The 15,085-nt window shown below is 53.1% G+C and overlaps 1 protein-coding gene across 5 annotated transcripts in view; it reads right to left on the bottom strand.

Annotated features, from left to right (window-relative positions):
* Nucleotides 1-15,085, bottom strand: part of MYO18A (myosin XVIIIA) — a 95,036-nt gene that overhangs the window by 71,013 nt on the left and 8,938 nt on the right. For 4 of the 5 annotated variants that reach the window (XM_061176609.1, XM_061176612.1, XM_061176613.1 and 1 more), the window contains exon 2: nucleotides 11,947-13,025. In XM_061176609.1, coding sequence (XP_061032592.1) covers nucleotides 11,947-12,945 — 999 coding nt within the window. In that variant the 5' untranslated portion in view covers nucleotides 12,946-13,025. The remainder of the gene's footprint in view (nucleotides 1-11,946; nucleotides 13,026-15,085) is intronic. The other variant, XM_061176610.1, reaches the window with a different exon arrangement.

The raw sequence follows: 15,085 nt of genomic DNA, 5'->3' as shown, positions 1-15,085 counted from the left end.
TGGGGAGGGAAGATGGGGGACCCTTTATAGCAGGGGCTCCTCTTTCAGAGGCACAGAGAGAGACCTCAGAACCAGTGGTCTGGACTTCCCTGGTGGTCCAGTGGTCAAGACTCCGTGCTTCCAATGCAGGGGGCACGGATTTGATCCCTGGTCGGGGAAGTTCCACATGCTGCATGGCGTGGCCCCCCAAAAAACCCACAAAAAAACCAGTGATCTAAGGAAGACACAGGGACTGGGTGGGGAACCCAGGGCCCTGATAAAAAACAGGAAAGCTGTGCCTTCTTCTGCCCCAGAAACCAAGTCCTCTGGTTTGTGGCCAGCCTTCCTCTGCACAGAAAAAGTGAGGGCTGGTTAGAAGGGCTGGAAGCTGATGGCAGAAATGCTTTGGAAGTGTCTGGGTGAAAAGGACAACCCAGACTAAATTCTGCTGTGTGTGTGTGTGTGTGTACGTGTGCCAAGCCATTTCCAAGCTGGGTGTCCCGTCATAGAGCCTGGTTCTTCTCCCCAGGTCAGGGCCAAGAAATGATGGGTGGGGGCAGGAAACAATAAAGAAGCCCTGGGAGAGGAATGCAGACAGGCATCCGTGTGACTAGGCAGGGTGGTTCACCTCCCACGACGGAGGGTGAGGGCCTTTTACCAAGCAAGGTGTTCAGGCTGGTACCCCTCACCTTCTCCAAGCCTAGGCCTCATTCCCACCTGCCGCCCCCAACCTCATCTAAACAAAAGACTCCTGTCATTGTCCAGAAATCCTGAAGCCAGAATCAGGATCACTGCAGGCTGCCAGAGAAATGGGGGCTCCTCCAGGCAAAGCCACGTGCTAAGGGGAATAAGGATTTTGCTGGCCACTTGATTCCAGGCAGACAGCCCACAGCCGTACCCCCAGGTTTCTCAGGCGGTGCGCCCAGTTTCCCTCTCGCCTCTATTGATCTTGATGCATGGACAAGTGAGTGGGGCCTCAGCCTTACCCTGTGCCTGTGTCCTTTAGGTAACCTAGGCCGCCTGCAGAGGAGGATGCAAGGCTGTGCCAGGCCCAGCACAGGCTGGGTCCCCTGTGCCTGAAGCGCCAGGCACACAGGCTCTCACAGCCTGGACCGCTCCAGGTGAGATAGAAGATGCCAGCCCACCCAGGGAGGAAACCTTTCACTGCTCTGAAGCCGGTGCTTCTGCAGGCGGCTCCACAACCAAACCAGTCCACAGATGAGGGACCTGTGGGTGGGCAGGGACAGGATGCAGGCCGCCAGCGGGAACAAGGACATTGTATCAGACCCCTCCCCTCGCCTTGTCCCCGGAAGGCTCCACCGGACTCTCCAGACACTTTCCCCTTGATGGGATGGGGCTGGGCATGAAACTGGGTGTCACAGAGTCATGACCGTCTCATGCTGCCTGACAGTGCCGTCACCGCTTGGCCTCCAGCCCACGCCACTCCGGGCTGAGATCTATCTTTTCGCAGATGTCTTCTGTTCTAGAGAAAGCACAGGCTCCCAGATCACAGTGATGACATCTTCAGCCTTTCTCCTCCACAGAACCAAGCCCACAGGGTGACAGGGAGCAGGTGCTCCTCAAGGTTTCCTGACATCCTGCCTCGAGTGTGCCAAGGCTTGGGGGACACTGGCACCTGGTCCCTGCAGCCCAGAGCCAGGCCCCTCCCCAGCCCACCCCACCTGCAGCCCTCTTCTGCCCAGAGCCGGGGCAGCCTCACAGTCCTGCTGCCAGAGAAGGGAGCCCAGGAAGTGCCCTGTGACAAACCTCCCTCCCTGTGGGTACCCGCTTGTCCTAGGGCCCGGCAGCGAGAGAAGCTGGGCAGGGAGGGAGGAAGTGAGTCAGCTCCTTGCAGAAATGGGAATTGGAGGGAGGAGCCAGCAGAATGGAGCTCAGAGGGCAGAGGGCAGAGGGCACAGGGGCTGGAAAGGTCACTAAGAGAGGGAACCAGGCCCCGGAGGTGCTGTGTGGCCCACAGAGTGGAGGACGGATACAGGTGACAAACTCAGCGATGCTACCTCCTGCCAAGGCTGGGTGGCCCCTACAGGCCTGAGAACCTGGGTCTGGCAGGCACTGCCCCACCTGAGGATGGAATCCGAGGCAGCACCCCTTCCTGACGCACTTACCGTCTGGAGGAAGTGAGGCCCTGTGGGATACGGCCAGCCACGTTCTCGCCTCACTGAGGTTGAGTCTCTGGTCCCCAAGGCCTCCCACTGCCTCTCCTGAGCCCCGCAGCTCCAGAAGCCCAGGCTCCCCCTGGCCTGGCCCAATGGGGAGACAGATGTTTGCATTTCCCAGAGAGGATGGGAACCGAGTCTAGGCCCCAAGAGCAGAGCAGCTGGGGCTGCCCCACATCTGCCCCCGCCCTCTCCGGCAGCCCCTGCCCCTGCGGGAGCTGTCCCCAGGCTCCAGCTGGAATCTGTCGCTCTGACTGGGAAAAATCCTTGCTGTGAAAATTCCCAGCCTGCCGACATTCCAGCACACAGGCAGCCCAGGGAAAGCAGAAGGAAAGAAGGCGCCCTGAGCCCTGTCAGGCCACATTCCACCCCCTCAGAGACCTGCAGCCAGTAAGACAGGCACATTCCTCCAAGGTCCCCTGGGCTGGACACTGTGTGACCCCATGTGACCCTGAATCTGCTTCTCACCCATGCCTGGTGCCTTCTTTGGCAGGCTGTCCCAGGGATCCTCCTCCCCAGGCCCCTGCTCCTGGCTGTCTAGAGCCCATCTCCCCTCCACTCGTGTGAGGGATGCCGAGGGTCCAGGCACACAAGAAACAAAGTCCTAACACACTGCAGACAAGTCACCAAGGACAGTCAGCGGGGAGGGTTCTAGGAACCCAAACTGAGCTAAACAAGGGAACCCGGACAGAGAGAATGGGAAACCAGTTCCTGACTACAGAACCATCTTCTTTCCTTCAAAAAATATCCACTGCTCTCAGGTGCTCCAGCACGGCAGAAATAAGAAGATAACGAATTAATTACAGTCTTGATGAAAGCTATAAAGGAGAAGGAGGAGGTGCAGACCTGACATGGTCTGAGAGGACCAGGGAAGGCTTCCCTCAGGAAACGATATTCAAACCGGGGCCCGTATGTATGAGGACATGAGAGTGGGCAGGGAAAAGCATGATAGACAAAAGGAACAGCAGAGACTTGATGGTAGAAGCCACTGAGAACTCTGCGTTGCACACCCACCACCTGCCAGGCACTCTGCCAGGCCGTGCTCCTCACCTTCGTCCCACAGTGCCCACTAGGAGAGAACACATTCACCCCGGTGCAATAGAAGAGGACATGTTCTTGGTCAGAGGGGACATTCCGGGGATCTTGCTACCCCAAATGCTACAGAGATCAGTACCAGCATGTCAGTAAGGGCCAAAAAGGTGAGGGGGCAACGTGCCTGGCCTCCAGGATCTAGCAGGGGAGATGGACAAGGGGCAAAAGCACAACCCTCCCCCACCCCGGGGGACCACACCCGAAGGCTGACAAGACAGATGCCACTTGTCTTCCTGCGGCTTCCCTCAGCCGCCTTTCCAGTACCTCTCCCAGCTCCCACAAGATTACATCCCGCCTGCTGCCACTTGGGCTCACTTCCTCTGGCTAATCCTCTGGAGAGACTGAGAGCAACAGTCACACCCTTCTGCAGCATGTCATCCACAGAGCACGAGTGGCCAGTCACTCCTGCTTCCCCTTTCCTTCTGGAGAAGAAGCTTCTAGTGACAGGGCAGCGGGAACCAGAAGGCCCAGGCCTGGGCTGGGCAGTGGACGTATAAGGATATCCAGAGACTGCCTTCCCCTGCCCTATATAGCTATCTATATGGATATATAGATATCTATCTCTCCTATCCATAGTGAAGGGCAGGAAGCTGATACCTTGAGTTCAAATCCTGACCAGTCACTTAATAACCTTGAAACCGTAGGCAACTTAACCTTAACCTTAACCTCTCTGTAAACCAGTTTCCTCATCTGCCAAACAGAGATTATTATAATACCTACTTCAAAGGGTTGCTGGGAAAATTTAATGAGTTAATATGTGTGAAACATCTAGAACAGTGTCTAATGAAAGCAGAGTGAACGCTAGCCATGATCTTTGTTCTTGCTCCTATTTTTCATGCCCTTCCCTCAAGGCATTTCTGTTCGGCTGAATCTTTACCAGATCAATTAAATACCACTTAGGGAGCATGTACATGCTACGCACTGTACTGGGTGCCATACAGAACACTGGGCAAACACCCCACGTTCTTCCCTGCCCCAGAGTTTGTGCAAAGTGGCCGGGCTGAGCCAGGCCGGGGCAGAAAGCCATGCCCTGATTCTGAGGAACATATGGCGGGAGATTAAGGGAGCCAGAGTGGTGACCCAGGCCTAAGGAAATAGTTTCCCAACCAAACTAGAGCCAACAACTGAAAAAATAAGCTTGCTGACACTGTCCCCTGTATTTCACAGAACGGAAGCTGCTGCCAAGCACCACGCGGGACTCTAGGGTTGGCTGGGCCCCCCCAAAACTGCACAGCAAGAGGTGGGGGGCCATGAAGACTCCATTCCTTGGCAGTGCCTGTCTGGCACGGTGGGCGCCCACAATGCTGCAGATGCCTGGGGCACATCCGTACCCGCTGCCCGGACGGACAAAGGAGGCGCCAGGCAGCCTGCCCAGGCAGCAGGGGAGCCCTCACCCCAACTGGTCACCGGTCCCCGCCCCACGATGCTGCTCTCCACCCCAGGCTCCAGTGAGGAGAATCCAGCAGCTTAGTGTAACGGGGTGGCGGGAGCCCTGCTGGCAGGCAGAACGCGTGCTTGTGGTTTCTGGGAAATGCTGTAGAGATTTGCAGCATTTTTAAAATACTTGTGTTCCCACCCGCCGCACACACCCCCTTCACCCCACTCCTCACCCACCCCCAGTCTGGGTGTTTGCATATCTGGTATTTTCCAGAACCACTTCAATGTAAATAAGAGAGATTAGAAGGGAGAGGAGGACAAGGTGGCCAGGGGTATCAGGATGGGCCAGAGGAGTTCTGGCCAGGGCTGGAAGGGGCCGGAGCAGGCTACCTCAATCAAGGCTCTGCCCTGCACCAGGACTCCAAGCTGTGCCTGCAAAAACAACCGATGACCATGACATGTACCCACACCCAGTCCAGTGTGGCCTGGGCACTGTGCCCACCACCCACGGGCTGGGTGGCCAGGGCACTCTGGGACTGTAGTTCATCTAGCATCTCACTGGGAAAAAAGCAGAATGGTCCTCTGAAGACAAAAGGGAGACCTAGCAGAATAGAAGTGACCTAGTCTACCACACTATCCTGCTGGTCCCATGTACCCCACTAATCCAGGACAGACAACCCCCCAAAATGCTCCCAAAGACCTTTCACCCACCAGTTCTCACACCCTTGACACCTACCCACCCACCTCTCATTACCAAAAGGACATAGTTTGGGTTCCACTCTGAGCCCCCAAACCAGGGCTCTCACATGGTGAGACTCTGACGCCAGAGGTGCCAGAAGCTTTGGCGCAAAATGAAGTAAAAAATTCCTGGAGTAACATTAGGAACAGAGCATTCTAGAACCCTGAACTCAGGCAGTACCCAACTTCTCCGCCACCAGAAGCCGGTGGGAAGCCCACTGCCCAGAAGCTGGCCTGGCTAGGCCTGGAAGCAGCACAATTTCAAGTCTCCCCTTGGAATCTTGCAGGGCCCACTCCTGACAGCACCCAGGGACCCTGGGGACAAGGCTGGTGAGGCTCATACCGTTTCCGCCCAGGGGACTAGGGCCTTCCACTGCAGCAAGGGGGCCCCTGCCTTCTCCCAGATGCAGGCAACCCTGACCAGCCAGTCCCCTGCAAGGCCACTGATGACCATGCCTGCAGCCCTGAGAAGCCAGGCTCTAAAAAGCTGGAAAAAGAAAGAGAGCATCCAGCGTCCCATCTTTCCCGCCAGCTGGCTGTTTTTGACAGAGCTACAGAGAAAGAGTTTGGACAAAAGCGTTAGGCGTCCCGTTGGAAAGAAAACCTCACCAGGGGCAAGAATGGGAGAGCACTAGGACGGATTAATTAAAGAGGCTGCAAAATTACCTTTCTTGGATGGCATTAGAGACTGGGCAGAGGGAAGGGTACTAATCTTCCTAAGCATTTACTACTGGCTAAAGTCTATATAAGTGATATCATCTAATACACAAACATGTTTATCTTAAATAAAGGCCCACAAAGCATGGTATACAGAATAAAAAACAAGTCTCCCTTGAGCTCCAATCTTATTCTCTTTCTCAGAGAAAACTGTAGTTAGTTGGGTGTGCATCCTTCTCTGATTTAGTCCTCTCAAATTCTGGGAGGATAGAATAGAGCCGGTTTATAGAGGTCACGGGTCACTTCGCCTCGGAGGCCTCTCCTAATGGCCACCCCTTTTCTCCCTAGCACAACTGGCCACTTCCCCCTTCTCACCCCATTGCATAGCTGTGCAGACCTCTGTGATAGCAGTTATGGTGCTTGGTTGCATTTCTTCACTTAGGTCTATGCTTCCTCAAGGAAAGATTATATTTTATTTATTTAATCCCCCTGTGCCTGGTACAGTGCCGGTTCTTAAGCACACTTCATTCAATGTTTAAGGGAGTGAGTAAACTGAGGCTCACAAAGTTTGGTAACTTTAGTAAAACTCAAACACAGGTCTTTCTGACTCCAAAGTCTACGCTCTTTACACTATAACATGCTCTCTTCCCAATTCTGGAGTGTGGATGTGGTTTAGATGGACACGATGACCTCTTAAGGAACCTGACAGCCCTATAGCCTTTGTTTGTTTGTTTATTTATCTATCTATTTATTTATTTATGGCTGAGTTGGGTCTTTGTTGCTAGGCTCAGCCTTTCTCTAGTTGCGTCCAGTGGGGGCTTCTCTTGTTGCGGAGCACAGGCTCTAGGTGTGCGGGCTTCAGTAGTTGTGGCTCACGGGCTCCAGAGCACAGGCTCAGTAGTTGTGGTGCGAGGGCTTAGTTGCTCCGTGGCATGTGGGATCTTCCCGGACCAGGGCTCAAAACCATGTCCCCTGCATTGGCAGGGGATTCTTAACCACTGCGCCACCAGGGAAGCCCCCTATAGCCTTTGAGTACAAACCCCAAGGTCCAACAGAAGAAACTGTACCATGGATCTCGGGCAAATGCCTGACAGCTCAGTAAACTAGCCTTGACTGGGAGGGAGTGGTAGGCCTTCCTTTAAACCCCCATCTCTCCCCTCCCACCACATCCTCAGAAGCTCAGGGGAGCAGTGCTTTCTAGGTACGGCTCCCATGCAGGCCAGCTCCTCTGGCTCTTGGTGGCAGGGGGACAACCACATCGGCCAGGGTTTAGCCAGCTGGGTTTTTCTGAGCTCAGCAGAAACATCTTACATTCCCAGACAACACATTTGTCCCCCGTGAAGGGCCCACTGAGGATACAAACAGAAGGGACCTCTCTCCTCTCTCCCAGGTCCTAGTCCCGGCCAGGCTTCTACCCCTTCTTAATGGTTACTGACTTTCCCACTCAGACTCATGGACCTGGAGGAAGGAATTCTGAACCAACTGGGGTTTTAAGATCCTCATCGTTACCAACACCTCCCTCAATCTCGCCAACTCAAGGAACTCTTTGCCTTTAGAAAACTTAAGGGTAAGTTGATCCCAAAACAGATGTCCCTAGAACGTTTTCCCTGAGGAGCCAAGGAAAGGACGTAGCATCTTCTCCTAAACCTGGCAGTCACGCTTGACCCCTCTTCTCTTCCTTCTCCCACACCAACCAATCAACAAGACTACAATGCACCCCAATGTTCACAGCAGCACTATTTGCAATAGCCAAGACTTGGACAGATGAATGGATAAAGAAGATGTGGTATATATACACAATGGAATATTACTCAGCCATAAAAAAGAATGAAATAATGCCATTTGCAGCAACATGGATGGACCCAGAGATTATCATACTAAGTGAAGTAAGTCAGAGAAAGACAAATATCCTATGCTATCACTTATATGTGGAATATAAAAAAATGATACAAATGAACTTATTTACAGAACAGAAACTGGGACTTCCCTGGTGGCACAGTGGTTAAGAATCTGCCTGACAATGCAGGGGACACGGGTTCGAGCCCTGGTCCGGGAAGATCCCACATGCTGCGGAGCAACTAAGCCGTGCACCACAACTACTGAGCCTGTGCTGTAGAGCCCGTGAGCCACAACTACAGAGCCCATGTGCCACAACTACTGAAGCCCACGCACCTAGAGCCCATGCTCCACAAGAGAAGCCACCTCAATGAGAAGCCGGTGCACCGCAACAAAGAGTAGCCCCTGCTCGCCACAACTAGAGAAAGCCCGTGCGCAGCAACAAAGACCCAACACAACCAAAAAATAATAATAATAATAATAATAAATTAATTAATTAATTAATTTGTAAAAAAGAACAGAAATAGACTCACAGACATAGAAAAAAAACTTATGGTTACCAAAGGAGAAAGGGAGGGAGAAGGATAAATTAGGAGTTTGGGATTAGCAGATACAAACTACTATATATAAAATAGATAAACAACAAGGTCCTACTATATAGCACAAGGAACTATATTCAATATCTTGTAATGAACTATAATGGAAAAGAATCTGAAAAAATATATATATTTTATATACATATATAAAACTGAATCACTTTGCTGTACACCAGAAAGTAACACAACATTGTAAATCAACTATATTTTAATTAAAAAAAAAACTGAAATAAAAAAGACAACAGAGCCTACCTCAGTTGCTCCCGTCTGATACATCTCTCCACCTCCACTGCTTCTACCCAAGTTCAGGCCTCCATCCATCTTACTGAGATTACAACAGCTCCCTCACTACTCTCCCCACAGCTATCCTTGCTACACCTGAAAGCATTCTCCATAAGCAGTCAGAGAGATTTTCAAAAACCTGTTCCCATCACTCCCTAATTAAATTGCTTCATTGCCCTTGGGTTAAAGTTCACATTCCCTAGCGTGACTCACAAGGGCCTTCGTGACCTGCCCCTGCTTGCTTGCGTCTCCTGCTGCTTCTCTCAATAATGTCCCCACACTATCCCCCAGTCTTATTCCCCAGATGTGTCATTCTCTCCAACCTCTAGACCTTGACATGTGTCTTACAGCCTTCCTCTTCCTCCTCTTGCCTCCCTGACACTCATCTCCTACCCAGATGTCAGTCCTCCCTGACTCATTCCCAAGGCTGTACTAGAAGTCCCTCTTCTGTGCTCCCTAGGGCCGTGTCCTGGCCCCTGTCACTGAGCTTCTCAAATGGCATTGTCCTTGTCTGCCACTTGACCATCCCTCCCACCACACTATGAGTTCCTTGAGCCCCCTTGGGGCTGGGGTTATGTGCTGCTCACTGCTGGACCCCAGGACCTAGCACACAGAAAGTGCTCAACAAATGTTTGTTTAATAGATAGGTGAGTGGAAGAAAAGACGCAGAAGAGTTGCTTCTCTCAGGCCAGCTGAGTGGTTCCTATCAGGCTCCAAGTCTATCTTACTACTGTAGCTCACCCCTGCTCCCAGTGGAACCCTGTCTAGCAGCTACAGGGATACATGAAGAAGGTGTGAGCCAAGCATTCTGGACACACACCATGTGAGAAGGAAACCCAAGGGGCTGTCTCTCCCTGGGGCCTTCTGAAGAGGCCATGGAAAAAGCCATGGGGCCTGGCCCCCATCTGTGTGCCGAAAGAGAACAGATGGCTAGCCAGCTCCCTCAGAGCTCCCTGGGGACAGGCAACGTGTGGACACAGTTGATGGATGGCCTGATGGGCAGGGTGGCCGCCAGGAGCTGTACCCGTGGGGCTGGAGTTGTCAGGGTACCCCACCCAGCAGCCTGGAGGAGGCGGGAAGACTCTTTTCTTGGCATGGAACTGGGATTAGAACTGCTGCCAAGAAAAGGAGCAGGAGTAGGAGTGGGAGGAAGAGGAGGAGATAGAGGATGAGAGCCGCAGAAGAGGCTGCAGCACTCCCACACCAGCTCCGGGGTCTGTCCCAGGAAGCTGGAATGCTGGGCTCACTCCACTCCCCTCTGCTGTGGCCCGAGTCCCCACCACCTACCCAGGTGGGAAAAGATACAGGGCTTCTCTTAACCTGTCGGAGGGCTCTAGGAGACTCATGAGGACGGGGCTTTCTACTACGTCCCCTGCCCGATCCCTCAGGTGGACGAAGACGTCCTCTGGGCACCAGCTGGGTTTGCCCCACAGGGACGAGAACAAGCCAGCATTTCAGGGATATCTGCAGTAATGTGGAATCCACCAGGGCCTCCAAAGCTAAGCCATTCACTTCCCCAGGGATGAGGTAGCAGCAGCTAGCTGGGAAGGGAGAGTGGCTGGGAAATATGAGATACCAGGCTGATCCCTGTGCTATAAAGACAAAGCTAAACAGCATCTGAGATGCCAGGCCCAGGGCCCCACAGAGGCCTGTGCTGTGGTTCAACAGGGAGCTGGCAACAATCCCCCAGGGGAGATTCATTCTTTAAGAAGAAGACAGTTCCATCTGTTAAAAGCAATGTTAGCCTGGTAGAAAGCAGACAGACATGGCAACATGGTATGATTTTTGGTTCTGAAATAAAGAATACTCCCTCTAAGTTGCAGTTCCCTGAGTTCAGTCTAGCCTGATGGCTAACACATAGTAGGTGCCTGATGTGTGTTTCCGGAATAAATGAGTCCAGGTCCTCCCCCGGATTCCACGACAGGCCCTCTTCCACTCACTACCCTTTCCTGACTAGCAAAGCTGCCTGACTCCACCAGCCCCAGGGTAAAGGAAGGTCGGGAACCCAACTCCAGTGCTTCCTGCCAGAGCCTAACCCTGCCGCTCCCAGGCCCCCCTGGTCCGAGATGCTGCCAGGCTGAACAGCCATCTGAGCTTCCACTTCCCCTCCCCAGGAGAAAGCTAGGACCAGGACTCTGCTTGCTTCCTTAGCATTTCCTCCCACTTCTGACTTTGACACATCTGGCCGGTCACTTAGTGCTGAAAGGTCCTGGCCAGGCTATGCAGTGGTCAGGCTGCAGGGACCAGATCCGAACAATCCTAAAACCCACAGCCAGGAGAAAGGGATGGCCAGAGGCCAACTTGTCCCTCCTGGACTGTCTCTAGGCAGAACATTCCAAACTGATATGTAGCCACCCTATCAGAAGTCCCCTGGGGTTAGAGATCTCCATCCCCTTAGAGACCTGCTCATACATCTAATCTCAATCTCTTCTGCTCCTATGTCACCCCTTTCCACCGCTGTTTTGTGTGGGCAGGATAAGAGCTGGGATCTCAGGGATAGTCAGGTCATACTATCTCTGTAGGCTTGATCCCTTTTGCCTTTCCAGGGCCGTGCTTTTTCTTCTTCCAAGAGATAATAAAGACTCTTGGAGCCCAAGTGATCTTTATAAATCAGATCCAGTCATTCCCCTGCTGAACACCCTACAATGGTCACTGGGGAAAAATCTGAACTCCTACCATTATTTACAAGGTCTTCCATGATCTGGCCACTGATTATCTCTGCAACCTTACCTGGTATTCAGCTCCTCAGTCACTCAGGGGTAAAAGGAGGCCTGAGGTCATCTCCCCAGGAGCTACCAAATGTGAGCCCTGATTTAAAATAATTTATCTTTTTTCACCTCCAATATCTAAATAATGGAAATCCTATATTTTAGTCCAGATACCAGTCTGGACTAGTAGTAGCCCAGAGTGTCTCTCATATCTGGAAGTGGCACGTTAGCCCCCATGCCCCAATTGAGGGCTCAGGACATATAAGCCCACCAGGGTATCATAAAGCTTGTATCGCTGTGTATCACACCTTCTGAGGTCACTCCTCCCCACAGGCCAGGTAAGTTGTCCCGGAGCCCAAGGAGTGGCACGGCTTCACCAGTCACACACTCGCTAGGCTCTGACGGTAGCTCTTGGGTACCCCAATCATCCACCCAGGTATAGTCGCAGGAGATGCCAACATCCCCAATCCCTGCTTACCCCCGGCTGCCCAGGCAGACACTCACATGGGCTGGCTCCCTGCGGGGTCCCTCGCCGCTCCGCAGCCAGCTCCGACTCAGCTCGCTGAGCTCCGGGATGGGCTGCACCTTGAGCCGCACGCTGTCCCCAGACTGCCGGATCATCTCCACAATCTCATCCCTGGACTTGCTCTCCACGTTGTGCCTATTAATCTCCACCAGACGATCACCCGGCACCAGCCCCAGGGCCAGGTCCTTGGTGCCCGCGCCAGGCTCAGCAAAGTGAACCACCCTCCGATAGACCTGGCCCTCAGGGCCCCGATCCAGCATGGTTGTGCGTCGCAGGGAGAAGCCAAAGTCCCCCGTGGGCCGTCGCTGCAGTTCCAGTTCCCGGAGGGCAGGGGGTAGCGGGGGCACCACGGGGGGCAAGCGCAGGTCAGCCGGGAACCTTTTAGTCACCAGCTCAGGGGCTCGGGACCGAGGTCCTGGTCGAGGGACGCCTGGGCCGGGATGCTGCATCAGCTGTCCCTCTAGGGTCCTCACCTCCACCTGTGGAGACGGGGCGGCAGAGTGCTCTGAGGGGGTGGAGGTTTCTGAGGCGCTCTCATCCCGGCTGCGCTGGGAGAAGGAGAAGCGCTTGACAATCATCTGTGAGTTCTGCTTGGCCAGGGAGCCGAACTTGGCTGCCCGCTGCAGCACCGAGCCCCGTAAGCTGCCTTCCTCGCCCTTGAGGTCATCGCTGGAGCTGGCTGTGCTCAGGTGGCCCGAGTCCAGGATGACACTGCCCCTGTTGCTGTCGGAGTCGATGTCAGTCAGGTGCAGGTCGGAGCCGCTGGCCACCTTGATGGGGATGGGGTTGGAGATTTCCAAGCGTGTCTTCGAGTCACGCTTGGAGGAGCGGTTCAGGTTGAAGAAGCCACGCCTCAGGCTCATCTCTTCCAGGCTCCGCAGCTCGGCTGCTGACATCCGCTCCTTCTTCTCCTTCTTCTCCTTCTTCTCCTTCCGCGTGCCATCCTTGTCCTTGTCTTTCTTCATTAGGTTAAACATGGTGGGGGGCTGTTTTTAGGGGTGGCACCCCCAGAGGATTACGGGTGCTCAGCACAGGGCCTTCGTGCCCCACCTTGCTGCTGCAAACAGAAACAGAGAGAAAGGTTATTCGAGCAGAGCCTCTTTCTGTGTCTCCAATCCCGACACGGCCAACTAATGAGCACAGCTTTCCCTCACTGAGTGCCAGTTATGTGCCAGGTGTTCTGTTTTAAACAGTACTGTCTCAATTAAGGTAATCCTCACAACACTGCTACGGGTAGGTCTGTCATTACCCCCATTTTACAAATACGGGAACGAGGTTTAGATCAGTTTATAAAAGCCCAGACTCCAAAGTCTGTCGTTTCCTGTAATCCCTGAAAGACCCAGGCTTAGGTGTGCATGGTGGTGGCATCTGGGAGATCTAACCTCCTGGTTAGAGGATGCCATCAAGCCAATTTGGGACCTGACTTAAGATTCAAATGCAAGGGACTTCCCTGGTGGTCCAGTGGTTAAGAATCCGCCTTCCGGGGCTTCCCTGGTGGTGCAGTGGTTAAGAATCCACCTGCCAATGCAGGGGACACGGGTTCGAGCCCTGGTCTGGGAAGATCTCACATGCCGCGGAGCAACTAAGCCCGTGCGCCACAACGACTGAGCCTGCGCTCTCGAGCCCGTGAGCCACAACTACTGAAGCCCGCGCGCCTAGAGCCCGTGCTCCGCAACAAGAGAAGCCACCGTGCGAGCCGCAACAAAGGAGCCTGCCTGCCACAACTTAGACCAAGCGCAACCAAATAAGTAAATAAAAATATTTAAAAAAAAAAAAAAGAGAATCCACCGCAATGAGAAGCCCACACACCACAACGAAGAGTAGCCCCCGCTCACTGCAACTAGAGAAGAAAAGCCCGCACACAGCAACGAAGACCCAACACAGCCAAAATTAAATAAATAAAATAAATAAACTTTTTTTAAAAATTAAAAAAAAAAAGAATCCACCTTCCAATGCAGGGGACACGGGTTCGGTCGGTGAACTAAGATCACATGTGCTGCAGGGCAACTAAGCCCCTGCGCCACAACTACTGAGCCCACACGACACAACTAGAGAGAAGCCCGCATGCCACAACTAAGATCCAACACAGCCAAAAATAAAATAGATAAATAAATATTAAAAAAAAAAGATTCAAACACAAAGGAAAAAGGAAATGGACTCTGTGCACCATCACCTCCCCATAGCCAATGTCCATTAAGGCAATAGGCATCACATGCTACTGGGCTCTTTCCTAAACCTGCTATCCCTAGAGCAGCAGCCTTAGCCACTGCCTGACAGAAGATCTCAAAGAACCAACACGTATTTAATGACTGCCACTCGCCAGGCATAATGCCAGGCACTTTACACACACTATCTCATTTGAACCTCACAGCATCCTTGCAAGGTAGGTATCATTATCTCTACTTTACAAATGAGAAAACAGGGCTCAGAAAATTAAGTGTATGTTAGTTGTCACACAGCTAGTAGGCGGCGACCGCAGGATTCAACGGCAAATGTTGTTTTCTTTCTAGGGCCTGGGTGCCCAAAGTGAAGCAGGGAGGGAGGTAAGGGGAAGTTCCAGACTGAATAGAGGACAGACAGCTGCAAGGTGGGGGTGGGCGTGGGGTCTGCTGGATAAACAGGATCCTGAAAAACTCACATCCTTTTCCCCAGACCAACACCTAAATATAGCCTCAGGAAGAAAGTCGTGGCAGCCTGAGAGAAAACCCCAGCTCCAGGGCTTATGGCCTAGGGCGCCAACCTACTCCCACCCCTAGGCACACCCATCTGGGGACAGGATGGGGAAAAACCTGGTAGGGTGGAGTTGAGAGAGCCTTCCTTGTTCTAAGCAGCAGGGAACAAGAAGGAGGCTGTACCACCTAATTAGAAATTAAATGTACTTTTTTCTTTCTCCATGAAGGCCTCCCGCTCTGAGTTCTAGACACAAGACCTACAAGCTTACCCCTTGCAGCAGCGAGCTCTTGCCAAGCCCTGGAGAGGCCTTTCCTCTCTGTGTACCCCACTGCCACAACTAAGCAGGGCCTTCCAGGTCCCCCAATTCTACTGAGAAGGACCCCCAACCCAGGTACAATGCCTAGGAAGGCATCAAGGCCAGAAGCGCCCAAGGGCCCCGGGGTA

The sequence above is a fragment of the Eubalaena glacialis genome, chromosome 19 (genome assembly GCF_028564815.1).
Source record: "Eubalaena glacialis isolate mEubGla1 chromosome 19, mEubGla1.1.hap2.+ XY, whole genome shotgun sequence".
NCBI classification, from domain to species: domain Eukaryota; kingdom Metazoa; phylum Chordata; class Mammalia; order Artiodactyla; family Balaenidae; genus Eubalaena; species Eubalaena glacialis.
This window is presented reverse-complemented; position numbering and strand designations above follow the sequence as displayed.